This window comes from Helicoverpa armigera, chromosome 9 (assembly GCF_030705265.1).
Source record: "Helicoverpa armigera isolate CAAS_96S chromosome 9, ASM3070526v1, whole genome shotgun sequence".
In the NCBI taxonomy this organism is placed as follows: domain Eukaryota; kingdom Metazoa; phylum Arthropoda; class Insecta; order Lepidoptera; family Noctuidae; genus Helicoverpa; species Helicoverpa armigera.
The window spans coordinates 1,475,262-1,502,175 of NC_087128.1; the positions used below are offsets into that span (position 1 = coordinate 1,475,262).

Genomic DNA, 26,914 nt, shown 5'->3' on the forward strand with positions numbered 1-26,914 from the left:
AAGGGTCGAGAGACGACACCCGGCCACCGTAAGCGTCGGTCTGTGGGCGGTGAGTTCGGGTGGTTCATCGTTCCACCGTCTGCATAGACAACAGACCCGTGTCAGCGGCGCGCGTTGTTCCACGGGCTCCTCAGGGAGATGTCAGCAAACCCAGTGGGGCCCAGCAGGGCCAAAGCCTGCCGGGGCCGCGGGATTGTTCGAAAGAGTTATGGTAATTCTTAGCGTTTATCCCGTCTTGTGACGGGGTCGGCTTTCCGTATCTTCCTTCTTCCACTTCACTCTATCCTCCTGAATAGACATCTTCCTCTTCGAGTTCGCAGATTTTCATGTCATTCATTACGACACTCAACCACCACGGTTTCAGCCTGCCTTTGCGCCTTCGACTGGGTATATTGAGATTGAGTATCACATTCACACTGCCGATGTCTTCAAGTGTCACTCCTTTTTACATGTTCGTACCATCGCAGCCATTTCTCTTGCATTTTGTCGGCGACATCACGTACGGATGGTACTGACATGTTTTTTGTTACGGCCCACGTCACAAAAAACGTTTACCACCTTATACTTTGCATATTTATTTAGTTTTTGCTTTAAGACTACCCGATCTTATTGTTATAATATCAAATTTTAAAATAATTACAAAAATTACCGTTTTACCGGTTTACCGGTAAAAATATTTTTATTACCGAATTTTTACCGGTAATTTTTGTTTTACCGAAATTGCATGCCCTAATCCGTCTACGTTCATAACCAAAAACTTTTTTTTTAATAATTCGTACAGAAATTGATGTGAAAAATATCGATGCCCCCACCAAAGAGTTTTATTTAGAACATATTGGATAATCTTCACGGGGATTATGTCCATGCGATAATATTCATCAGTTTATTGATCGATAGCGTTTATTTGTATTGCACATAGCTTAGGGTTTGCACTTTGCAGAAACTACCTTTAATACTTGCGATTTTTATTAAACGTATCACTTATTTGAAAAAATTCTTTTGACCCCCTTTAGGAATTTTAGGGGGTCATTTAGGAAAGTACAGGCAACATGCCTGGTACAATTAAACTTATATGTTGGTGTTCGTAATGGGTGCTACGAATTTCTTGGGCATTGTAATATCTAATTAATATCATGCTTATGTGACTCATTTAGAGATTAACACTTATTAGGTACCTACATAGTGTTTGTCAATAAGGAAACCTTTGATTTAATTTGATAAGTGATAAAAAATGTAGTCATTGCCTAATTATTTTAGTTTTCCGGTAAATAAATAGAAATAGCTTCTACTGCTGCTAATTATTTAGCACTATGAGCGCTATATTTCTTAAACGTATGTGGTACCTGTGATTTAAAAGGATTATAGCTATAATCTTGTCGTATTATTTGTGTGAGAACAAATCTTTGGACTTCTAAAATACACTCATCAACAACGTGTTTCAAACAAAAACATTTTTTATCTTATCGAGGCATGTGAAGGTCCAAATTTAATTAACCTATTTGCTCAGAATGACTAATTAAATCATGATCAATCAATGAACTTCATTTTCAGAACTATTGATCTGATAAATATCTTTATATTTTGATATGTTATTTATTTATGATTTTATCTTGGACTCGTATCGTAATAAATAAAGTTGACAACCCTGGCCAAAGTACCATATATCTGTAGGAATTTAACTTCAGGATACAGTACAAAATTGTTCAGTATCCTCTGCGATCTCGACCTAGCTTCTCTACCTTGTGGTAAGTTCTTGAAGTACCAAATTATTTTTTTTAGTTAATGGAAAGTGCAGATTGGTGTTTTCTCCATTTTATGTTTCCTACAATTTTAGAGTTTTGTTTGTTAGGCATAGTATAGGACGTAGGTACCTACAGTCTTTCTGTCCTTATGAACTGAAATAACTAATCAAAATTGTAATTGTTTTTGTCGCCTTTAGCGTACCTACTTATGTGAGTTTATTCTTACATGCGGCCAAATGCAAAATGTTGTGGCTTTAAACAGTAGGAGCAATTGCTACATATCTCTGCTTAAAAGTGCGAAAATTCTTTCTTGGCTAAACCTATTGCTATTTTGGTCCAATCCTCGTGGCCATTTGCATTTCACTCCCCAGTAGTAATCTGCGGATTTCCTCGCATAGTTCACATGATCGCGACGCCACTGTCAATGAACGCTGGAAAGTGCACTAACAGCTCCAGTTCCGCTGATACCGGTCGATGAACCCGAGGAATGCGCACGCGCTCGCCACACTAATGTCTGGACGCCGCGCTTAGACCTTTGCTGATATTTTTTAACGGGACCCTAATATTTTTTTCATAAAGTATAAAACTCAGTAGAAAATGGGTTTTTCGTTTTGATATATGTATAGGTATCGGTAATCTCTATAAGCTAAGCTGTTAATAATATTATCTACTTTAGAGTGTATCTAGATATTTATGTCTATAATAGAGAACTATAAATTGAATCGTTAACTTTCTAGTTAGTTAACTAGATTGGTTAAAAGGCACCAATATGATCCAGCAATTATTTTTTGCACTTAATTCACTCATACTTATTTTGTTTGTTGCAGATCTCAAATTAAATCAAAAACATGTCTCTCGACGAGGTAAGTCATCACTACATTCCCTTTATTATCTTTAAACAGTCTGATAAAGTTAATTTGCAAACCTCTTAAGAAGTTTAAATAACTCATCAGTACTTACTTAATTTCCACTCTAACTCATGAAGCTGATGCCAATATCTTTAATTATTCTATCGACCTAAGAAGTATTTCATCTTTTACCCAATATACTTATTTTGTCTGAACTTTTCTGATAGAAAAATGCACGCTGAGGACTGATTGGCTTTATTTTATGTACCTATATGAATGAATGAAACTGCACGTAGGCAACTACTAATTAGTTCATAATATTCACTTATCTTTGTATAAATCAGGCACCTACCTACATGTTAATCACCTTAGTACTATCAATATTTTATATCACCATTACCTGGTAATTAATAATATATAAGTCAAGTTTAATGATGTTATCTTTATATAAAGCTGTATAGACAATATAGGTATCTCTACATAGCTACGCTAGATATTAGTTAAATGGTTTTTTGGTATCTACGTAGTAAATAAAACGAAGCAGGATAGGTACACGAGACAGAAATGAATTAATAATAAGAAGTGTTGGTATACAATTACCCCGATCCAATTACCCGTGGATCAATCTTATTCAATATTCTATTGCCGTTAGTCATTGACTGCTTTTCACTCGGCTAAGTAGGTATTACTAGCAGTTTGAATTCAGTTTCGACGATGAATAGAAACGATGATTGGCAAGTAGGCAAATAAATTCGTTTCAAATATTCAAATGCACAAGTCGTAAAAACATTATAACAATAGGCAATTTAAGTAGATTCGTTCTCATTAAAGTGTGAATTTTACAATTACAGATAACTTTATTATAATAATATAATCCACCGAAAAATCATGAGGAGAATTTCTAGAGACATGCCTTAGTAACGTTTGCTGACGTTGCAGATAGAGATTTAAAAAAAAAATGCAAAACGAGTTCAGTAATTTCTCTTTAATTTTAAAGACTACGAAGTTAAAACTCAGAAAAAGTCGTTTTTGTACCTGCAACAGTGTATCTCGTTTCAGTGCCCAGGTCCACGACCCTGGTGCCTACAACCATATGTCCAAACAGCGTTCCTATTACGGCAGATGTATTTACAATCATGTTTTAATTTCCAGCAATTCTCCAAAGTCGCCACCTCCGTCAGGAACTGGAAGACCACCCCCAGCAATGACGAGAACCTCGCCTTGTACTCCCTGTACAAGCAGGCTACCATCGGAGACGTTAACATCGGTAACTAACTGTTCTGTTACTGTTACACCCTTTTTATCGTCCCACTGCTGGGCACAGGCCTCCTCTCACACGGAGAAGGATTAAGCATTATGTAGGTAATCACCACGCTTGCTCAATGCGGGTTGGTGATTTCAGACTAGTTACTGACAAGTAGTAACTAACTAGTTTATTAGAAATATTCTTCAACTATTTTAACACGCTTTTTCAGGAGCCTAGTACCTATTCAGCAGTCTATTACTTCACTCCCAGTGTAGTACTTAGTAGGTTATCAAGTTTCTTTGTAATCAAGAAAATTCAATGTAATCACGCACCCAAAACAATGGAGTACTGGGAGTGGCTACTGCCGTTTTCCTGTTGCGATTAGCTGCCTAAGTGCTTACTAATGCCTTATTTTGTGTAGACAGTATTTACCAGCTACTTACACTCCAATTTTATTATTAATAATTAATTTCATTTTGGTTTAACAAACGTTCTCAAATACAGTTTTCTCTTTCAGCTGAGCCCAGCGGCATGGTAGAGAACGCCAAGTTCAAGGCGTGGAGCGGCCGCAAGGGAATCTCTCAGGATGATGCCAAGAAGCAGTACATCGAGTTGGCCGAGAAACTAGCCCCTAAATTCGCATAAATATTTGTTTAAGGATTATGTCTTAATTTTTATTTATTTTCAATAAACGCTTCTTATTTAAAACAATATTTATTTACCTAAACACCTGTTATTGTTTAAGAAAATCTTAATCTACACTTTTATCAATGTTTAATTTCAAATATTCCTTTATCCTTTTTAATGAATTAAAAAGGATAGAGGAATATTGATGTAACTCTCACATGTTATTTATTTGTGGAATAACTAAATAAAATTGATATAGTGTCAAAATGTAATACGACATAGGTACATACCATATAGACTATAAAACTACAGGGCAAGGGGTCGCATAAGGATGGGTTTTACTCAGATGGATCGACCGCAAAAGGCTTACAAGCTTTAGGATGGATCATGAGACCTTCTTATGCTGTAACACTACTATCTGAATTTCAATAACTTGGCCCCCAGAGTCTAGTCTCACGACTTCTTCCTCTACTTATTCCATCTAATCAGTTCTGCCATTACTATAGGATGGATAAATCCACTTTAGTATTATAAGTACTTAAGCATAAAATTGTACCTATTGATAAAATAATATCTGAAGTTAATAAAGTATCCTATGATTAATTTTATCTACATATATTTTTATCTACTTAGGGACATGAGCTCGTGACAAAATTAACAGCAGCACAGGTCGACCAATAATAAGGTTGAGTATCGCTAGAAGGGGATACTTGGGAAAAGGTTAGGGAGACTGAGAGCAGAGATGATTTTCTTACCTTTAGATATTTCTAGCTATTTACCCAATTATAGTATCTTTGATGAAAATTAGTCGAGGAAGTGTTTACAAACAAAGCAATAAGTTATCGAATAGTTATTAATTAATTAAATATGTTAATAAAGCTATAAAGTGGGTATAATTGACTCCACGGAACAGAAAATAATTGACCCCAATTAATATTTTAATGACCCCCTCCGAGATTCTAATCTATGGTATAAAGTTAATGCTGCTAAAACTCATAGTCCACATGAATATCGTCGGAGAAAAATACTTTTTCACTAAGATCATTGTCTATTTAGTTTTGAATTGATTGAAAGTGGAAGGAAAGTACCCTATTTGATAAGAAAAATAAAATTGCAAATTGTAAAATGGATGCAAAATCTCAATGCAAAACGACCCCTTGTCGTGTCAAATATGTCAATGTCATGTCAAATTGCCATTGAACTTTACACCTGTTTTCTATTTTTCTCAGACGATTTCAATTTACAATAATCTTTAAATTCGCGTGAAAAAAGTTCCGTTTGCTACTAATATAATCGTTGGTCTCGACATCAACTACAATAATTTCTGAACAACACTTTTTTAGAAGTTACAGGTAAAATAAAGCACTTAAGAATTATATTTCTGATCTATGATACCGGGTACCTACATTTTTACGATAAGGATAACGTTCCCATTACGTGTACGAATGATAGCCGATTCGTCACCACGGATTTATTAATTTCGTGCTTGTTTGAGTTGTTTCCTCGCCTCTGTGAAGAAGTTAGCGCGACCAGTTCCTAACGAGTTTTCGTGCCGAGCACACGTTTCTGTTTAACTGTAAGTTAGTGACGTGTATTTTTGGTTACAATAGCAAATATCTAAAAGTTACGCTTACTCATTGATCATTTGACACGTCTTTTGTTTTTGTTGTATCAAATTGAATTTGGAACGTGAATTGTATTCGATTTTCGAATTGAAGTTTTGAGAGGTTAAGTGTCAGAATAATATAGCCGGCTAGGCGGCTAGGCTATCAAATATTATAACTATGACATTGTTTGTACTTCCAATAGTAAAGTAGGTACTTACTTATTTGCAATGTGATGTTAAACATTATTATTTCTGTGTTTTTAGGTTAATTAGCTGTTTCTGCTATCCACAATCACCATGTCTCTCCAAGAAGTGAGTATACCTGCTTTCTTTATTTTTCTTAGTTAACTTAGTCATCTACCTATATCTAGTCACAAATTACAACTATTTGGTAGTTTTTTTTATGAAACATACTATGTATTTGTAAGCATTTATTAATTTGACCTTTCCAAAAACTAAAGGACTAATTTCAACTAGGTCAGACAAAGATATTATGTAGTTTAGCATGTATTGCAGTAAGTTTGATAAAAATCGCATTTAATGCACCCGTTTTATCATGCTATAATAAAAATAATTGCAGGCATTATCTAATATGTGGGACTCAGATTATTTCTGCAAATACCTCCATTTTTAATAATCTGTCTAAAATTACATATCATTCTGCTTTTTACATTTTCTTATCAGTATCCTATTGGTTAGAAACCATACAGGTTTAATATGCAAAAGTGAATTTTTATTAATTGCTAAATGCAATTGAAATTAAAACGGTGCCTGTTGTTGTGTTCTTTATGACCATTGCCTCCAATTGATAAATCATTAGTTTTGCTAATGGACGGCAACTGTCTTGGTTTTCATTTGATGGTCTGACTGGAACTGATTGGTTCGATAGTTGAAAACCTACCATCCACAAATAATAAACTAAACAAAATTTTTATTTTGTATAAGAACCTGGACTTAAATATTCAGGCTTGATTAAGACTATTTCCACCTTATTATAAAAGTATCAACTTAAGTACAAGACTTAAACCATCAACCCAAACAAAGTGAGTGGTCCAAACCGAGAACTAAAGCCAGTGCTTTATAAGACCATGTTTTGTAATAAGGTGGTTATTATCTAAAAATGAAATATTCATTTCATCCACAGAAATAACCTATAATTATGCTCAACCCACATTCATATACATGTTAACACTCTTAACTATGTCAAGCCTGTATCAAACTTCAACTTATTTCCCGGTTCATCAAACAACAATCCATTCTGCTTACGAACAGAATATTTATGACATAAAACTAACTAAATAATTTTTTAAATTAATGACCTTGCCTAAAGTAAAACTAAATACAGTTTATTGCCTTATGTACTAATGACCTAGCTTTGACATTAAAACGTTTTGTATAACCTTCATGGATGACCACCTCAATTTATAAATAGAGTTAAGTATAATAAAAACCTCAATCAGTGCCTATTATTTAAAAAAGAATAGAAATAGTTTGGTATCTTTATATCGCTGTAAAAGTTGCATATCTTAATATAGTTTTATCTTTTCATAAATATTGTTAATGTTAATACCTATCTGAATATCTACTAGCTATTTACATAATAATCAACTATTCTGTATCAGTGACCTCTCTTGCATATTTTCTGTGTAATTTATATTATCTTTCATGATTTAAATATAGCATGCAGGCAGGTGCAGTCCATATATTTTAATTAATTCATTTTCACATACATGACTTTGAATTTCTTTAATGTACTGCTACATTCTAGTCAGAATCTTTTATTTTTTTTTTGATACAATTGGACTTTAAAATATCCCATATTAGGTACCTATTCATGGTTGGGGCATAATTGGAAGTCCAGTGACAGTGTGACTGGTCCAACAAAGGGGTTTTTACTTAAAAACACACACACAAAAAAATGATTTCCCATCTATTGTTCTTAAATAAACATTTCTTTCAAACTGACTTCTCAAAAAGGAGGTTTTTAATTCGGATGTTTATAGGTAAAATTAATATTTCTCTATTGATCACTTACAACAGTAACTTTACTATTTTGAACAATTTAATATAGTGACAATTCACAGTAATGTCTCGGGTATTTATTTACAAACAACACATTGGCAGTATTGTGCTAATTTACAAACTATCAAGTCATTCACATTGACCTGTGGAACTTGACTTTAATAATAAGCAGGCAATGGTTACACCAGGGTTGCCAGTAAAGATTATTTATTGATGATAATTGTCACCTCCTTGGAGTAGCCTTCAATTTAATGATGTTCTCTTTTTATTTTTATTTTCTTGGTTGCCTGTGTCAAATCAGGAAAATAAAACGTAATAATTAAGTTATTCTTTAAGTTAAGTCTTTCTTTAATTGCCACTTCGATTTTGCCCAATTTGAGGTGATTTTTTATCGCGAACTAAAAGTGACCTTTCCGATGTTATAGCCAAACAGGTCCTAATTTGAAGAGGTTAAAAATGCTTTTTTAATTACTCGACTCGACCATGTCTCTTAAAAATTGAACGAACTATTGGGAGCCTTATTTTTTTAGAGGATCTGATAGCTTTCGTATTAAAGACGGATTAGCAAAGGGTGTACTTACCAAGAGTCCACTACGTATATGTATATTTATTTACGTATTGTGTATATTTATTTTATCTTGAACCGCCATTTAAGTATAGGTAGCGCCAGAAATTAATCCACATTGCATGGTTGGGTGCTCACTTACATTGCGCGGTTACTGACGCGGTCAGCGCGGTTCTCGGACCACCACAAGTAGTATAATCTAGTGATTTGATACTCTTTCATTTTCTAATATCATCGGTACATATTCTTATATGTAGCAAGTATTGCGAGATGAAATTGCCTATATATTTGTGATACTGGCCACTCAATCGATTTCAGAGATAGTCGAGTCAAAATATTCTGAGAAGAAGATAAGCAAAAATTAATTAATTTATTGGCAAAATCTTCGATACAAACGAAAGAGTCATAAACAGAAATAAGAAGAAGAAGAAATAATTTATTGTAGTTATAAAAAGTCACAGATATTTGACATGTGTTAAACGTCTGTTTAACTTATTAAACGTGATGTTATATTTGTTTTTATTCATAGTCTTTTCAAAGACCCAGCTTATTGACCACAGTTTTGTCGATACAGGCGCGTAGACATTGGCATTACATTAAACTAAACATATCAATTATTCATTATTGAGTTTATTCACCTTTTATTGTGTTGACAAAGACCAGCAAACTAATGACTTGGCAGCCGAATTTACATATACTTGTAGGAATACAAACAAAATAATACGAATTAGTCATTTGATTTGAACAACCCTTTTAAAATAGTGTAGGTAAATTATTTTTTATCAACAAAGGTCGCGCCAATTAACTTTGCATTTCTGAAGTAAGTGATTTGACCCCTTGCGCATTTTTTCGTAAAGATCTTGCCAAGAAGTTTTGTTTGTCTGAACTATTGACTTCACCATAGTTAAAAAAAAGCAAATGTCCAATGGCTTACTTCGGAAATGCAAAGGATTGTATAACAACTATAACAAATAATATTAAGTTTATTGAACCTTTCTCATATCACTATACCTAATATGTTTGGCCAGTCATAGCCTAGACCAGTTATTGATTGAATTCCAAAATTCTATAAAATTAATTTTAATATGAATTCACTGTCCAAAGTACACTGTGTATCCACAAATGAATGCATAAAGACTTTAGACTTTAAACAGCGTCATTACATTAAGTTTCCATAAAAAATGGCCTTCAGACGGCTTTTAACCGGCGATATGGAAATTTCCTATTTTTACTGACTCACCTACCATTTTGTAGTTTTCGTTGAATTTTGAACAAATTTTTGCTGTTTTGCTGTGGTTGAATAGTCAATAATGTAAACGTACCACTACTTGTGGTAATCCTACAGAGAAGGGAAAGAGACTGCTATACAGAATAATACTCGCGCTTACAGAGATTTCGTAACTTGTTATACTTAATTTCATTTCATTCACTGTGTGGAAAGCCTTGTACTGAAATTGAAAAGCAGTAGCTAGACCTAAATTTTAGCTTTATTTATTCCACAACTTCCATATTTCCGCCTGCTAGGCCTATATTCATTTACATCAGTTTCAGGAACATTCCAGAAGATTACCAGCCCTTTAAATGAGACACTCTTTTCATCCCTATCCGTGTCACGACGTACTTTCCTAGGGACGAAGGCGAAACTTCTAGAAACTGCTCAATATTAATAAAATAACTTTATTTGCAGCAATTCGACACCGCCGCCGCTAACGTCAAGAAGCTGAAGTCACTCCCCAGCGATGCGGACCTCCTTGAGCTGTACGCCTTGTTCAAGCAGGCTACCGTCGGAGACTCTGACCCCTCAAGTAAGTACTCCTTGTGACGTCACTGTCATGTCAGTTTGAACTTTGTTCTTCTTCTGTAGCTGACGTACTGATGACGTTAGATGTCATGTTATTGCCAGTATCCTTATGATAGGTAGGTTGCTCGTGCTAGTCGAAAGTCTTTTCAGTTAGTTTATTATACCTTTCCTTTGGTTGGGTTGCGTTGCTTTACATCAAAACGGCGTATAGGTACTCATTGCATCTCCAAATGTATGAATGAATGTATGTATCGTGTTAGTCCTTCACGCTAAAACCAATGGATTTATTTTGATGAATTTATCAGAATAGCAACGGGCGGTAGCTAGTTTATTATGATTGAGACATCAAGTTCTTCTAACTCACATGACGTATGTAAACAAAGTAGGATAAGGATACTCATCCGATTTATCTAATAACAATTTAATTCGCAGAAATCTGACGTCAACGCGTTAATCCTCAAACATCGTCAAGTTTAACTCTTCGTCAATCTTTAAATAAATACTTACGTCTCACGTTTTGAGTAAGATTTGACGCCAATTTTTCTTCGTCATTCATTGAATAAATACTTCATAAGTTCTGAGTATTTGACGTTCGTTTTTGAGTATTTCTCGGCTCTTGAACATCGAAGCACGGGCTACGTGTCGTTTCACATGTAGGCTATTTGTCATGCCCGAGTGTTGCTTGTAACATTAATGAAAACAATTAGAATTTTCTTCTAGACCTACCTATTTGTTTTGCTCCAAGAATGTTATGTACCTGTGTGTGTAACTCATTTACACTTTCGAAGGTGTTTGCCGTTTATAAGCTTTCATGGTCAAAACGGTTGCACAGACTTTGAAGTAACGTACAGTTCTTGTTAAGTAACTTCTCTTCTCCGAACCGAAGTTAGTAACATAGTGTACTTATCTAATGTCTGAGTATCTAGTGTATACAAAAGATCATACAACCAAGTCAAACACTAAAGTCAACTTATGACAGGCATAGCTCTCGACGAAAAGTTCTCATGAAGATGCAGTTAAAACTGTAGGCCCAATGACCAGGTCGATCGGTCGAAATTTGCAAGCCACTGTAAAATGATTCCGTGCATGATGCTCAAATGCAGCGGCTATGAACATCATAAAGTCCTCATGTCCTCCTAGCCGATTGTCAGCCACGGCGGTTGTTCCCATAGACGAAGTTCAACCTACTGCCCAGGACATATTATTTTAGTGCACAGACACAGGTGCTCTCTCTATTCCTTCAGTCTCATAGCCTAATGAGACAAAAATGCGACACGACAGGAGAGAGATCAGGCGCAGCACCGACATTCGCGTGCTTTCTGTTTCTCTAATGCACAATGCAATGTAGGTACCAGATAGGTACCAAAAAGTGCCGGACTTTGGTCCACATTGCGCGTGCCATTTATCAGTCAGCAACCTTATCTAGATAGCAATTACCGTCAGCATGTTACTTTCAAAGCATACCTACACTTAGTAATTACGCTGGTCGTGTGACTAATGCGAGTATTTCGTGATCGGAAAAAACTACGTTCATGTATACGGAATTTTTGTTCAGTAATGCTAATTTTCTAGATGGATGCATGATAACTCTAGCGTTTTACTGCCATTTCTACTTTGTTACCAAATAAAAACGGGAACAAATATAATGACCACCATAAAATGCTTTGATACCCTAAGTTTTGCAACCAGAAATATCTACTGAACACCAGAAAAATAAAGTCTAAAAATGTAATAGTACCAGCTATTTTAGTCACGACTTCACTTTAAATTGTATTCGACCACCAAATTTAGTAAATGATCACCAACTCTTGACGACCAAATTAATGTATTATTTTTGCCTAAATAAGTCACTGTGATTTCCATAAAATGTAGGCTTATTACCAAATAAAGTATTATGATGCCATATTAAGTTATGTGTCCGGCTTGCAATGCATGCGTGAGTGTCAGTATGACGAGTGACAGGGGAAAATGGAAGAAAATGATATATTGCGCCGACGCCAAGTAAAATTGGGAACAGGGCAGGAGAAAGAAGAAGAAGAATGTGTTTCTCAATACACTCTTATCGCACTGTTTAGAGGCATGCAATAGACAATTTTCCACGCTAGTGCAGGAAAAGGGTCCCCATAACTTATTTTTTTGGAGTCAGTTTACTTAAACAGGATAGCAAGATGTAAAAACTTTTTTGATGATCATTTACTACTTTTGGTGATCATTTACTACTTTTGGGATAACAATGATTTTTTTGGATTCATTTTGCTTAAATAGGATAGCAGAATTTAAAAACTTTGGTTATAATCTTACTTTAAAATGGTGGTTTAATTTTGGTGATCATTTACTATTTTTGGCTTACGCATGATTTATTTTGGAGTAATTTCACTTAAATAGGATAGCAAAGTGTTAAAACTTTGGTGATAGTTTTACATTAAAATGCGAGTTTCATTTTGGTGATCATTTACTATTTTTGTCTGCTGTTTGTTACTATATCTGGTGATCAGTTAAACATAAGCCAATAAAAACATTTAAAAATGTTTGATACACAAACTCATTTAAGTACACTTATAGCACTGAGCCACTATGTAGATTTAGGGAAAATTTTGCAATAGGAGTCGTTAGAATCTTAAAAAAAAACATAGTCATTCACAAATAATTTCTTCAAGAACCAGTTACAAAATCAGTGTAGATAAAGATTTATCCCAATGTCCTTGCCAAGACCTCAATGACCACGGTCCCGTATCTGACCCATTGTCATACCTATGTATTATGCAAATAATAATTATCTACGTAACAAACATTGCGAAACATACATGCGAAAGAATAATTTTATTGTATGGTAATCAAAGTTGTTGCTTATGTAAAACAGGACTTACTGTCCTGTAGAACTTAATGTCCTCTAGAAGTTGGAGTGGAAGTCATGAAAATAGCTGTATTCTAAATAAAAAGACATGAATTCAACATGATAATTTTCATTGTAATGATATCTTTGGTAGAAAATATTTTGCGATACGCATTTGACATACCTTACATAAACTTTAAATAGATCACCTAGAATAGACCTATCAATTGATTTATGACGAGGATTTTGCAATATAATATGCATTTTGTGCACCTGAGACCACGAAGATTCCGGGGCTGCGGGTTGTTCGAAAGAGATACCGCGGCCCTGGTACATAAAAGGCCTACGACGGAACACGACGGTTTTTAGTCAGTAAGAGTCTGACACTCACTCACCGCTGCTAAGGATTGAATCCTGGGGAACTTTCTTGGTGATCAAAGAAGTTTCCTCATGACGAATAAAAACAGCGGCATCACCTAATTTACACTTAACATTACAACTAGTTTGATCATTCTTTATAGGTAGTAAATGTAACTCAATAAGGCCATTTACAACCAAACGGAGTACGCAGAAAAAAAACCCGTTGTCTGTATATGTTCCAAGAAAGAAACGGTTATGTAAACTAGCCATTATAGCGGCCAGTCATAAGTAACGATTTAAAAAACCGGCTTCAATAAAAGGAGGTTATCAATTCGACCCGGGAAAAATACGGCAATGCTGGAAAAATACCCATAGATCCTTCAATCCGTTAGAACCACGATGTACCACTTTGTAGTACTTTGGAAATCGGTAAAGTCCTTAGAAATAGTAGTGTATTTATTAACTTTGATTAAATGCATAATACATTATTACTTTCATCATCCTCCGAGCCTTTTTCCCAACCATGTTGGGGTCGGCTTGCAGTCTAACTGGATTCAGCTGAGTACCAGTGCTTTACAAGCAGGGATTGCCCTATCTGACCCCTTGGTTAGACTGGTGTCAGACTTACTGGCTTCTGACTACCCGTAACGACTGCCAAGGATACTAAATAACCACATAGGCATTACTAAATAACAATTAGTTTTCTACTGAATTGTAGCACGTATTTGTTGTTTTTCAATGGTGAGAAATCAATCATTCATTAAGTAGCTAATCGTTCCACACTATCATTTAAGTCTAGATATGAATCACTATTAAACGTAGGTAATTAGATTTAAATAGCCCAATCCGTGATAAGCTTACGAATTACACACAATTATTTCATCATTACTATTTGCGTTTTACCCGACTGCCAGGAATGAGAGATGTGGAGATCAACCAAGTATCCATCTAATAATGTTAGTGTGAAAGAGTAACAAGGATACATCCTAACAATCTGACGCAATTTTAAATTGGTTGGATAGTTCAATCTCCAAGTATTAATTACGACGACAAATTTATTACTGAAAAAAAGAAACATAATAGTTTTGACGGCAAAATAGTGGGGTATTCATTTTCCCATAGATGCAAAGAAATCTTGGTCAATGAGGGTTGCTGATTTCAAGGTCTGGTAGCCAAAGTTCTCCTCAGTCATCTGTCGTCTAAAGAAATACTTCGCTATTTAGGTTGAATTGATTAAATATAAGTGCTTCCCACAATAGCCCATCCCAATTGTTTCAAATAAAACAATAGATTGTATGTTCTAAATACGGCTAGATAAGGATTCAAATCCTTCAGCTTACAATTCATAATCGTATACATATAAAGTCCGGCCATGTTTTTTTGAGATAATAATGGGCTATTGTTCTCTGCAAAGATAAAGACTTGATGATATTTATTAAATACTATTCTTAACATTATTCTGTGAGATTAGTATTCAGATAGGATCTTGTATCTTGCAATCAAGGATGGTTACTTTTAATTTAAAAATGCTTCTTTAAACGAAAATATTCTCAAATGAACCTTTCAAATATCTAAACTGCAGATCTTGGTTAAAAACCCTTTTGCATAATTGTCTTCTTAGAGTGTAAACCTCGCAAATGCATTTTCGCTCAAAATTCTATTGCATTTTTAAGAAGAGAATTTCCCAAAGGACCTATATTTTGAGCGAAAAGAAATGGTTTTACATCTAAGAGGTTTTTTGTGTACGGCTTTCGACAATTTCATGCTACCTCCAGATTAGACTCCTTGAGCCTTCATACGCATAACGTTGCGATAAAACATTGAACCATCATTAACAAAATCCGTTTCCATCATTACAGAGGCCCCCGGCTTCCTCGACCTGAAAGGCAAAGCCAAGTTCGAGGCATGGAGCAAGCAGCGCGGAGTCTCCAAGGAAGACGCACAGAAGGCCTACATCGCCAAGGTGGAGAAACTCATCGCCTCCATCGGCCTCCAGTAAACGACTGACAATTAGCATATAATATAATTTAAAAAAACCACTGTAAAAACAAACAACTTTACCATATTATTTTTTGTATTAAATCATGGAAAATTATCACGACTGGTTCGTTAACTGGTTTGGCAAAACGGATAGATAATTTTGAAGACGCGGTATTTGTATATTACAGCTCACACTCTTACGAATAAAATGTTTGCATTTAATTATGTTATTGCCATCTGATTGATTCGGACAGGTTTCTTGAAACTGCAGTACAATATCGTTGTCAAAAATGAAGTTTAAATACAGCACAATATATACAGAGTATTCCTTATACAATCGCGTAGGGCCGTCCGTCTCATAAATCATTTATTTATTTCTTCGGTTTAGGCACAACTAGCTAGTATTTAGGCATAACATCACATAATGTAAGGATAATAAGGACATACCCTGTTCAATTATTACATTCTTCCGTACTTTTTGGTATGCGGTGCTGTTACAAGTCTTGTATTTTTGTTGAAAAAGATTTTTTTATACATGAAATATATCCGTTGGTTATAAACATTTGTTTTTTTATTTATATTTTAAGGATTTCACATTATTCTCTGTCCGGTCTGTAACTTAACTTTGGCTCATGTCAATATCTTACGATTTAAAAAATGTAAAACCCCGCGTAAGCAGCTTACAGTGATTTTTTAGAACTTCTTACAACTGACGGAAGATACTTACCTACGTAATTTTTATGTAAGCAACATACATGTGTAAAGTCGGGGCTAACTTTGATTGTCGCGTCATTAGAATTCAAAAGGACGTGTGTGTCACATTGATATATAAATATTTATTTACAGTTTGTGTACTTTGGTCTGTCTATATGTCTATTTGTGCAGTCATAATACTACATTATGTATAAATATCTATTTGCCTTATGAACATTAGAATTCAGTATTTGCTGCTGACTGAAATATTGATAGAAAATTGATGCAAGTAGGTACAAATTTTTGACGAAATAATTAATACCTAATATCTAATTCTAGCAATAGCTAATTCTAGTAAATAGATGTAGTTCTTGGCAACACTTATATTTGCTTATACATTTGTGGAAACACAAGCTCAAATGTTATTAATAGGCTAGTTATCTATAACCTAAATCTAGTGAAACCCCTATCAATCAGAGACATTGAAAAACCAATGATACGCAGTAATAATCTGCTTTAAATCACTATCATTTAGTTTTTACGATAGATAACACATACCCACCTAAGCATTATAGAATATATGTATAGTCACGTACTTACCTGCCTATTTTAGTTTAAGGGGAAAAGATAGATTTTTAATAGACATATTCATTTTTATATATTTATGTTACTTTTAGTACTATCAATTATGACTGAGAGCAAAAATAGGACAATAAATTAGCCTAAAATTCTCTTAGCTGAACAGAAACTATAAGTCTCATAGATGTCGTTTGTTACTCTCATGCTCATACTAAGAACGGATAAAACGGCACGGATTAAACGAAATCAACATTTTTAATTTCTGGGGCGAAATCACCTTAAATAGGAACAAGATTCTAAAGCGGTTCAAAAGGTTCATCACTACACCAAATAAAACATCATTATTACCACAAACAAATACACTCTTATATTAACAAACTCAAAGTAAAAAAAAATATCACAAAAAAAGAATAAAATGTCAAGCAGAAATCAGTGTAAGTATCCAATAATGCCACAAGCTATGGCGGGCCCAGACGTTCCTGTGAGGGCACTATCCTCCGTGCTCGCCCTTCCATAGTCATCTTCGCCTTTAGAAATGGCTAAAGAGCGACCGACTATGGACCGCGGGCCAGCTAAAGAGATGAGGTGGTCGATAATTCTGACGGAGACTGGTCCTTCTTCAGCCTTTATGTTGCCAAGGTCGCCAACGTGACGGACGTTGTCACGGGGACCTCCGTGACGACCCTGAAGATAGAAAATAACATTTCAGTAGGTAGGTGAATATCTAACTCTTTTATAAGATACATATTTTGGTTGTAGTATCTCAAGAGAGTTAGGCTGCGAATGAAACAGGTTACGGTTATTTAGAAACTAAAAGCGCCATCTGTTAAGATCAAATCTACCTAAATACCCAACGGCAGGGCAAATATTTTTTAAATTATTCTAATTTTATTTGCGGTCAAATTCAATGCAGCATGTCGTTTTCCAAATCTTTTAGTTCATTCTAGCCATACCTCTTTGTATTTCACACCACACAATCCACCCAATTCCTTTGGTTCCCTATCATCAGCCATGTGCTTATCAAAGTCCATACTCACATAAAAGGCGAGGAAATGTGGCCCAATCTCCTTGCAGTCATCCTTAACAGCACCAGTTTGATGCACATGAATACCGTGGAGTCCCGCAGCCAGCCCGGTGATGTTGCCCTCAATGGTGACGGGCCCGTTTGGCACCACTTGCGTGAAGATCAGGTCACCTTCCACTCCTGACTCCTCGTCAGCTTGCAGGTGCACTATCGCTTGGAGTCCTGGTGATCTTTGTGGCTGAGGAGAAACAGATAGACCTTGTTAACAGACATCTGGTCCGGATTTACCAGGGTGTAGGAAATTAAATCTAAAACCTTCGACTAGGTACATATTGGTGAAAATGAAAAGAGTGTGTACCTAATGAGTTTCATAAATAGAACAACTTTGTCTTAATATAGTTATGTTTTATTAACCGACTTCCCAAAAAGGAGGAGGTTATTTTATTTATCAATTAGGATTTATATGATTTGTCACATGTTTTCTTTGCTACCAAGACTCATCTAGCATTTTTCGTGTTATTACGAAGAGAAAGAAGGGTACAATTCTAAAAAGTTATATGTTTGTACATTTTATAGATTTTGTAGGTAAAAGATATTGTAATAAACATTTAGTAGTATGGTAAAACACGCCGTATTCTCGTCGCATGTCACTAATTACCGCTATGTCGAATCCGCCGACATTCCCCAAGGGCTTACTTAATTACTGATGTCAATGAGGGTAAGGTTTTAACTATTATTCATAATTAAAGTTATGATATAAAATTATTATATAACTTCATCTCTTGACCTGAGAACTACCAGCGTCTTATTTGATGGCCAACTTAAGTTACGGCACAGGTCACTATTTGAGGAGAGCTGGACCTATTATACCTAGAGCTTTTGTGTTATCCGACATGTGGGTCATGAAGTCAGTCCCCTGGGCTACCGGGTTACCCGGGTATCTAACTGTGTTCAGGAGGTCAGATAGGCAGTCGCTCCTTGTAAAAAGTAAGTAATGCATCCGATTACACTGGAAGCTAGTCCCAACATAGTTAGGCACAGCTAGGCAGATGATGATATGGTAGTCATTTAAGATCTCAAACACACAAACCTTACTGTACTAAGTAACTAAGAGATCTTTTCTTATTAATTTATCATTAGAGTTACGATAGCTTTTGTGTAAACACGATGTAAACACAAACAGTCTCTGTGTGGTCCTGAAGGCTCTTATTACGATGATGTAATGGTACTTAATTGCTCGTTAACCACTGACGTGATTACATAATACCACAGTTATTACGTTTCACGGTGAATGCTCAGCAGTTTTCGAAGTTGGTAATAAACTTGTGACGGATGGATGGCATAGTTAAAACTGAACTTGAGTAAGTATGGAGTACGGAGGCTTAATACAAAAAAACGACTAGGTATCTGTTTAGCCGTACCTAAGCAAAACGAATACTTGCTTGTTTACAGCGGTAGGCGCGATATACTTTTTTAATATTTTAAAAATATCTACTTTGATACTGCGAACAACAGAACAGTTAATTACTTAATACAAACAGTTTAATTACTTCTAGCAGGAGAACATACCGACGTCAGCAAAATGTTTTTGTTTTATACTTTTGCTATTGTCTCAAAACTCTTTTGGACTTTTAGCACTGAGGAACTTTGTTATTTCTATATTTTTTTAGGTACCTATAAGAATTTATATCAAGTTGTTTGAGATCGATATTTTTTATCTTTAAGTTGAGGAGGAAATTCCAGTAAAAAAACATGCCTTGGTGGTATTCACGTGTCAAAAAGATTTGGATAAAAGCTACTCTATCGCATTAGTAAGTTCGTGCTAGGCATAATCATGATACGTCTAATTCAACCTTTTTTTGTAACTTTTTGCAAGCTCCATTTATGTCAGGCACTTCCTTGATATCAAATTGTTTGTAATTACCACGAATTGTTTAGTTTTTGTTAGTTAACGATGTGTTATTGATGTTATTTAATCTTTGTTTATTAAAGCTCAATGAACAGCATATGAACAGGTTGTTTTAATATTAAATATGGCCGACAATCGTGCAGTTGTCAGTGAAGACTGGCATTTCATGTTCTGAGGTGTTAAATAAATGAACAATGAGGATGTTCGTGAGGTTCAATTAATCACAATTACTCATGTATTGATTAATTATAATTATGTATATCGATTTGTTTGTTTAAACTACTGTTTGGTTCAAAAATATTTTAATTTGTATTCTCAAACCGAGGCTTGCACCTGTTAAGTCTGAGTTAGATTTGCAAATCAGAGGTTCCGTATTTTGGGTTTTTTTCGTCAACATGATGTTTAACAAATAACACCTGATGTAAGTACATTAAAAATTTACATGCAAAACTTTTGATGATTTCAGGAAGTGTGCGTTGTTTTTTAGCCGAAAACATTCAGGGACAACATCCCAATTCGTCGGCCGCAAGGAAGTACCATTTTAGCGGAATCACGTTTAAACGTTTATTATCTTTTTTAATTGATAAACAATTACTTATGAGTGACGTCACGATTATATACTTTTTGGAATGATGTACACAAGAGCAAGTCACGTAAAACGTGTTTATGTAATATTTCATTATTTTAATATGCACGTGAATGTATAATTTTACAAATGGGGAAGTTGTGAGACCTTGAACTGTGACTGTTTTAAACAGAGGTTATTTACTATTTTTTTAAATAGTTTCACGAAAAAAAAGTGGCTGAGTGTGAATAAGCTATATTTATGATGGAAGGTTTACTTTATCAGATTCCTTAGTGTTCCTACATTCGCCCTTTTTCGGTGTCTCGCGAATTATGATTAAAAAGCAGTCCGAGTTTGAGAAGCTGTTTATAAGAGTTTGTTTGTCAATGAGAGAGTGGTTCTGAAGTACAGAATATTACATAAGAATAATAATTTTCAAAATACTTACGATGACATATTCGATTTGTTTCTCTGCTCGATTTCCAGGCGGGAGGACTTGGTGACCGAATTCCTGAAATTGTAAAAAGCAACGATTTAATTTCAATTCAAATTTTGGAATATCGGAAGACTGTCTCGAAACGTACACACGTCTAAATTGAGAATCTCCTTCTTTTTGGGAAGTCGGTTAAAAATAATTTATGACGAACTTTGCACGATAACAATACTTTATTGTCATGTACCTAAGCATCTACTTATTGGGTTTTATGGTGCCGAACCCTAAAAAACTAATGTCACTTCATAGGTAGCTATAAACAATATAGATTCGACATCATAGATATGTAATGTACTTATAAGTACCAGAAGTATGTTTTTACGTATAAACAATGCGTATTGTGTTATAAAAACAGTGTTGAAAAACAGTTTTTTTTCGTCAGCAGCGTTTTTATGGAGATAGGTAACTATAATGTCATCACAATTATTCGTATGATGATGGTTCCTGTGATTTCAGTATCCAAAGTCCTGGGTAAGGGATTTCTTAACTTCTTAAAAAAAAAACTTGGGAATGATGGAAAGTGAAAGAAAGAAGATAAACTCGAAATCATCATCTACCTATCCTTTTCCTAACTTTTTCAGATTTTCATGAAGATTGCGAGGGGATTTAAAGTAAGTAAAACACACTCATACGTAGGTATTGAAAGAAAATAGTTCAATGCCAGAAGCGATAGTCAAAGAGAAACTCGAGTTTCTTTTGTCAATTCACTTGACGATTTCCGCAGGATTTTTAAAAAAAGGTGACAAAATCGCTAAAATTAAAAACTTCTTTGTCTGATCCATTAAAAAAATACTCACATACAAATAAGGTTCCATGAAAACTTCGTAAATATTGCTCTGATAATCTTCGATAGCTGGTAAGGTCTTGATAAGAAGATTGCGTCCATACCCCGGTATACCTTGGATAGTCTTTCCGTTTAAAGCAGCCAGTAGCCATAAGAACTGGCCGAAAAACACATGGAGTCTTAAATTCATTTTTAACAATAACTTATTAGTATGTTATTTATGTAAATTTTTATATAAGTATTTAGTTTTTTCGCGTGTGAACTTCTCAAGCGGCTGAGTATCAATGATTTGCCTCCTAAGGTTTTGTGCTGGAAATGATGTTCTTTTTTAGAGTTCCGTCAGTGTTTTGTAGAAAAAGGTTTCTTTAAGAATTGTGTTGTTAGTTGTGTAACTTATATTGGAGCTAATTACAAAATATTCTGATTTTAGTGGCAAGAGTTATTAATGAATTTCAGTAACCTTTGGTAGGCATACCTAATAGCATGTTCCAGGTAGCTGTTCCAATTACTAGTGATAATGTCAAAGTTAGGTTAAGAATTAGACTAATTCATGTGTAGGTATAGCCTATTTTCTCAATTAGAAAGTTTGTTGTCTTTGTTTGGCACCAACAACGTTCTTAACACGGCTATCTCTCAATGTATTTTATTCAGGTGTCAATGTCTATTTTATTTTATTATAACAACATGATATACGGAACCAAATTAAAATTCGACTACCTATTGGTTTCCTTAATGAATAGCTTAATTCGAAGATACGGCAAATTGTCGTTGGTGGTGTTAACCAAGGCTCTATGATTTAACCGTGTGTTAAATGATAGTTTAGCCACGGCATTGTCCCGCCGGGACGTGGGTTCGTGCTCGTATGTTGAACGCTCATTAGCCACGAAGGTTGAACATGAATGCGGTATTAACTTGTTAATTAAAATTGTTTTAAAGTCATTTTACACTGTTTTGAATAGTTGGTTTTTTATTGTCATTTTATAGTTTTTTTTTTCGTCATGAATGCCAAACTTGCTGTATGCGAGATATGCCTCTGAAATGATATTATAAGGATGTGATGGTAATTATTTATCCCATAAACATTTTGTAAGTATATCTTTACGTTCCTTATTGCATGACACGTAGACTATCATTTTCTTGGCGCCTGACGGAGAATGGTCTTGGCAGTCATCATCCTCCGAGCCTTTTTCCCAAACTACGTTGGGGTCGGCTTCCAGTCTAAGCGGATGTAGCTGAGTACCAGTGCTTTACAAGGAGCGACTGCCCTATCTGACCTCAGCAACCCAGTTACCCGGGCAACCCAATACCCCTTGGTTAGACTGGTGTCAGACTTACTGGCTTCTGACTACCCGTAACGACTGCCAAGGATGTTCAATGACAGCCGGGAGCTACAGTTTAACGTGCCATCCGAAACACAGTCATTGGCGTCTAAGATATACTTAGAAAGTACATACAAACTTAGAAAAGTTGCATTGGTACTTGCCTGACCTGGAATCGAACCCGCGCCCTCATACTCGAGAGGTTGGTTCTTTGCCCACTAGGCCACCACGACTTAGAGAAAGGTCTTGGCAGTAAAGACTGCATAGTGCATACTCAGATATAGATATAGATTATTATGAAGGAGATACGTTTTTATTACAGGCGTTGAAGCAACACCTACGAAGCCATTCTTATACCGAGTTCATTTTCAGAAGAAACCTTCTTAGCAAAATACAAACAAGACCATAAACAACAAAAAGTTTTCAACCAAAATCCATAACTGTCCACACACGACGCAAGTTGAAATAAAAAAATAAAACCTATGAGATCTCCTCAGTCAGCGTGACAACGTCAAACTTCAAGAATAATGTTTTCGGATGACGGAGAGAGGCCAGCTAAGATGAAGTTGTGATGAATCGGAACTTTGTGTTCAACCACCAACAGGTAAAGACCTAGATTGTTCAAAAGTCTGTCATCAAAATTATGCTACTTTCTGTCGCAATCCAAAGATTAAAACATTATAACGGAGCTTACGTGGCTACATCTCTGAGGATAAAGTAACTATTTTTGAGTCTCAGTCCAAAGAAAACTTTATAATTGTGAGAAGACGATTTGTACGGATATTACAGATTAAGCTTCTGGGACAATAAACCTACTGATCAGAAAATGTTTTGTGGTACTTACTGTACGGGGTTGAGAATTTTTTAATATTATTTTACGGAGTAGGTGGTGGTTGTTCTAGAAGAGCTATTATACTGATATTAGGTAAAAAAAAACATGATGGTCCCTTTAAATGTTTTGCAAAACATTTTGTGATCAGTTTTTTTCCAACAGTGGTTGAGTGGTCATTGTTTGAAAGTTGAAGCTTAACATGAGAACGAATCATTTTCTGGGATCCATGAAGGTGAGTTATTAAAGCTAACAATGAAAGATAATTGTTTATAACTTACCAACTTTGAATCGCATTGGTTGAATGCAACAAAAATGATACAAAATTTTGTAGGTAATACTTTACGTTTGAGTTTATGGGCTCGGAGATCAAGTTGGCGTCGATATTTCCCGCAAAGCCTAGAGTTAACGATTTTAAATAAGTCTTTAGTTTACCTGGTGAATTTATGGTCTGGCTCATTCACATCTGGCTCGGAGCTGTTTTCTTTACTATGGGGGAGACATCACTGTTTCCCCTCTCCTTCGTGAAAGTAGTCCTCGTCAAATAACTTAGCCGTTATGAACTATTAACCTCACATATTTTACCACCCGCGCATAGCGATGATTTGATCGAAGGTTTTGACTAGCTTAAAGTCTCTGGTTGACTTCGGAAGGACAAAATAGTTTGACGACGTCTGTACTTTAGGGAAACCAATCTCCTGAACCTTGTGCTGTCTTACCAGGACAGGCAGAGTGCATGGTCGAGGACTGCCAGCACCCTGAACAGGTGGCTGTGGGGAGCTCTGTGCTGCGGAGTGCCAGGCGTACCCTGCTACTTCTGCAACTGCTGCGAAAGACTTGACGATGGCTCAGAGAGAGAACGGCCCAGAGTTAATCGTGAGTCCCAAATAGACAGTTACGTAACCAAGTTATAACAAACATAAGTAGATGCTCAGCAATCCGACGATGTCATCCCAATGTCCTGATTGGCTTCATCGGATTGTCGAATTTGAAGGATTACAGGGTACTCTCTTTAACAAATTCTGGGCCTTGCCAGCAAATCCCTGTAGTCCGAAGATTATGAAAAGAGAGCACCATGTAATCCTAATAATTATAGTTATGTTAAGTAGTCATGTAATGACATAGAAAGTAGGGATCCCGGACTCAGTATTCGCCAGGGATCGGATTACCGAGGGTCAAAGCAAACCTAGATAAACTGAGCTAACCAGGCAAAACTGATGAATGAAGCGGACACAGTTTTCATTCAGTTTTTGGATATACGATATTTTATCGCATGGAGCAGTTCCTTCGATATTATTGATGTCATAGAAAACGGCTAGTTTTTATTCTTATTGTAAGCGTATAAAGTGTGATTATACACTAGCTAGTGAGTCAACTGTTATCGTGAGTTGTGCATCATTGAACTATAACATTGATAAATTGCTAACAAAAGAACTTGGCTTTATTCACGTTTTACTAAATGATTTCCTGACATTCATTCAAGATGGTTAGTTTAATCGATTCAAGGTAGGTACTCGCGTAGCCAAGATAAACATATACTTACAACTTACATGGTTTGCAAATCTACAACTTTACATAAGGTTAGGTCAGGTCAGGACTATCCCCGATATACCTGAACATATTTTGCTGCAATTATTTTCGTTAGAGATGTTAGAAACTCAAACTTGATTGAACCTCTATAGATACCCCTGAAAAGATTGCATTGGTCATTACTATATCGTCCACTACTCCCACAGAGGCGACGGCAACTGCGGAGCGCGTGGCAAGGCCACATCGGCCGCACGCGCCATGCGGCCGCAAGCACACGCCGGAGACACTATCAGCCGTGCGGTACGCTCTCAACCAGCTCCAAGCCGAGCCCACGTCCAAGTCCGAGCTAAAAGCCTTGCCGGAATACTCACGACATTCGCCCGAACCCTGCTGAGGGCATCCTGTGTTCAGTCATACGCAGGTAGTGACTTGTGGCGAAAGTCTTCCCTTCATGGGGTACGTCGTAATAGCGTTACCTACGTAATTATAAGAATTTTGATTTATGCTTAGCTGTTTTGGGATCTGACAAAGTGACAACCCCTTTTTGAGCTCTATAGACCTCAAAAAGATGTTCTGTTTTTTCCGCTCTGCGCAATTATGTAGTCAGACATACCTCTAAGATTTTCTTACCGACTATGATTGACCCTTTCTATGACCATAGTTTGAAAGCATAGTTTTAACTGCCTTCCCAAAAAGAGAGGTTTTCAATTCGGTTATTTGTATTTTTTATTATTCAACACAGATTTGGTAACGAGAAAAGTCCCAAACAAAATAGTTGTCAATATTCTCTTTATAACATTACAAGATCATTGTATAGAATTGACTGATTCCCACAAGGTTGCTTACTAAATGTATTTACATAAGTTACGAGTTAATTTTATTGTAAATAAACGTATGTTTAAAAGAACTTAACAATAATTTGAAGAGACGTATCGTGAGGTGATATTTTAGTTATTTGGCAGCACGGGTACTCGATACTTTGTCTGTAATTAACAATTTAAATAGTTAAGGACTGATATAGGTATTATAATTTGTTCGAAACCAAAAAGAAATGGAACAAGCTCAAGTGTGTCGTTTATTGTTTATTTTATACGTTAATCATTGTACAGTGTTTTATATGTTTTGTATTCTTGTACTTTATTAGAAATAAAGTTTATTGTACCAGAACTATTGTTTTTTTAAGCTGCAATTTACGAGATTAACGTGACATCTTTTGCTAAAACGGGGTAACTAACTTTGGTAGGTAGGTAGCTGTTTTCCATCGTAGGTACTTTGTGTAATGAAAAGAAGACTTATAGAAGTGGTTCATTGTAGCGCTAAAAGATGGCGCTTACTTAAACTAGAGGCACTTAGTTGACTAAATGGTGAAAATTTATGAAAATGCGTAGAAGGTTGTACGAAAACTTGAATAAAATTAATAAATATCAACAGGTTTTGTATTTAATTATTTATTTTTGTAACTAAAACTTAAGTACCTAAAAAGTTCCCTGATGAGCAGGAACCCCTTTAAATGCTTCTTAAGTTTTTACGAAGGCTACTTAATTACTTACCAAGCATGT

General features: G+C 35.5%; 4 protein-coding genes across 7 annotated transcripts; 3 read left to right on the forward strand and 1 right to left on the reverse strand.

The window, feature by feature from the left end:
- Positions 1-1,621: 1,621 nt before the first annotated feature.
- On the forward strand, positions 1,622-4,547 carry LOC110372743 (putative acyl-CoA-binding protein). Its single transcript, XM_021329697.3, has 4 exons — positions 1,622-1,745; positions 2,570-2,605; positions 3,743-3,857; positions 4,354-4,547. Exons 2-4 carry the CDS (start codon positions 2,591-2,593, stop codon positions 4,479-4,481), a joined length of 258 nt encoding a protein of 85 aa, XP_021185372.1. The 5' UTR covers positions 1,622-1,745; positions 2,570-2,590; the 3' UTR covers positions 4,482-4,547.
- A 1,128-nt stretch (positions 4,548-5,675) lies between these two features.
- LOC110372695 (acyl-CoA-binding protein homolog) lies at positions 5,676-16,192 on the forward strand. Of its 2 annotated transcripts, none has more exons than XM_021329626.3 (4): positions 5,676-5,815; positions 6,334-6,381; positions 10,344-10,461; positions 15,510-16,192. In XM_021329626.3, the coding sequence occupies exons 2-4, from the start codon at positions 6,367-6,369 to the stop codon at positions 15,647-15,649; spliced, it is 273 nt and encodes a 90-aa protein (XP_021185301.1). In that variant the 5' UTR covers positions 5,676-5,815; positions 6,334-6,366; the 3' UTR covers positions 15,650-16,192. The 2 variants fall into 2 exon arrangements, with proteins under 2 accessions (XP_021185301.1, XP_021185300.1); XM_021329625.3 differs by lacking the exon at positions 5,676-5,815 and adding an exon at positions 5,904-6,039.
- Positions 16,193-17,243: 1,051 nt separating this feature from the next.
- Positions 17,244-21,962, reverse strand: LOC110372694 (superoxide dismutase [Cu-Zn]). Its single transcript, XM_021329623.3, has 4 exons — positions 21,691-21,962; positions 20,849-20,911; positions 17,940-18,164; positions 17,244-17,586 (listed from the first exon to the last, which is right to left on the reverse strand). The coding sequence occupies exons 1-4, from the start codon at positions 21,865-21,867 to the stop codon at positions 17,332-17,334; spliced, it is 720 nt and encodes a 239-aa protein (XP_021185298.1). The 5' UTR covers positions 21,868-21,962; the 3' UTR covers positions 17,244-17,331.
- A 1,331-nt stretch (positions 21,963-23,293) lies between these two features.
- Positions 23,294-26,515, forward strand: LOC110372724 (uncharacterized). 3 transcript variants are annotated; one of them, XM_021329674.3, is made up of 4 exons: positions 23,294-23,600; positions 23,991-24,060; positions 24,548-24,719; positions 25,562-26,515. In XM_021329674.3, exons 2-4 carry the CDS (start codon positions 24,028-24,030, stop codon positions 25,747-25,749), a joined length of 393 nt encoding a protein of 130 aa, XP_021185349.1. In that variant the 5' UTR covers positions 23,294-23,600; positions 23,991-24,027; the 3' UTR covers positions 25,750-26,515. The 3 variants fall into 3 exon arrangements, with proteins under 3 accessions (XP_021185349.1, XP_021185354.1, XP_021185352.1); XM_021329679.3 differs by lacking the exon at positions 23,991-24,060 and having other exon boundaries at positions 23,296-23,600; positions 24,548-24,701; XM_021329677.3 differs by lacking the exon at positions 23,991-24,060 and having other exon boundaries at positions 23,300-23,600.
- Positions 26,516-26,914: the final 399 nt, after the last annotated feature.

Bases quoted from the DNA above. Each gene is read 5' to 3' on its own strand.
- LOC110372724 (XM_021329674.3), top strand. From the start codon at position 24,028: ATGAGAACGAATCATTTTCTGGGATCCATGAAG. The intron at 24,061-24,547 runs GTGAGTTATTAA...CTGTCTTACCAG, and splicing joins ATTTTCTGGGATCCATGAAG to GACAGGCAGAGTGCATGGTC. The intron at 24,720-25,561 runs GTTACGTAACCA...CTACTCCCACAG, and splicing joins TCGTGAGTCCCAAATAGACA to AGGCGACGGCAACTGCGGAG.
- LOC110372743 (XM_021329697.3), top strand. The intron at 3,858-4,353 runs GTAACTAACTGT...TTTCTCTTTCAG, and splicing joins CATCGGAGACGTTAACATCG to CTGAGCCCAGCGGCATGGTA.
- LOC110372695 (XM_021329626.3), top strand. The intron at 10,462-15,509 runs GTAAGTACTCCT...CCATCATTACAG, and splicing joins CGGAGACTCTGACCCCTCAA to AGGCCCCCGGCTTCCTCGAC.
- LOC110372694 (XM_021329623.3), bottom strand. From the start codon at position 21,867: ATGAATTTAAGACTCCATGTGTTTTTCGGCCAGTTCTTATGGCTACTG. The intron at 20,912-21,690 runs GTGAGTATTTTT...TTACAATTTCAG, and splicing joins TCATGGAACCTTATTTGTAT to GAATTCGGTCACCAAGTCCT. The intron at 17,587-17,939 runs GTGAGTATGGAC...TTCTATCTTCAG, and splicing joins CACATTTCCTCGCCTTTTAT to GGTCGTCACGGAGGTCCCCG.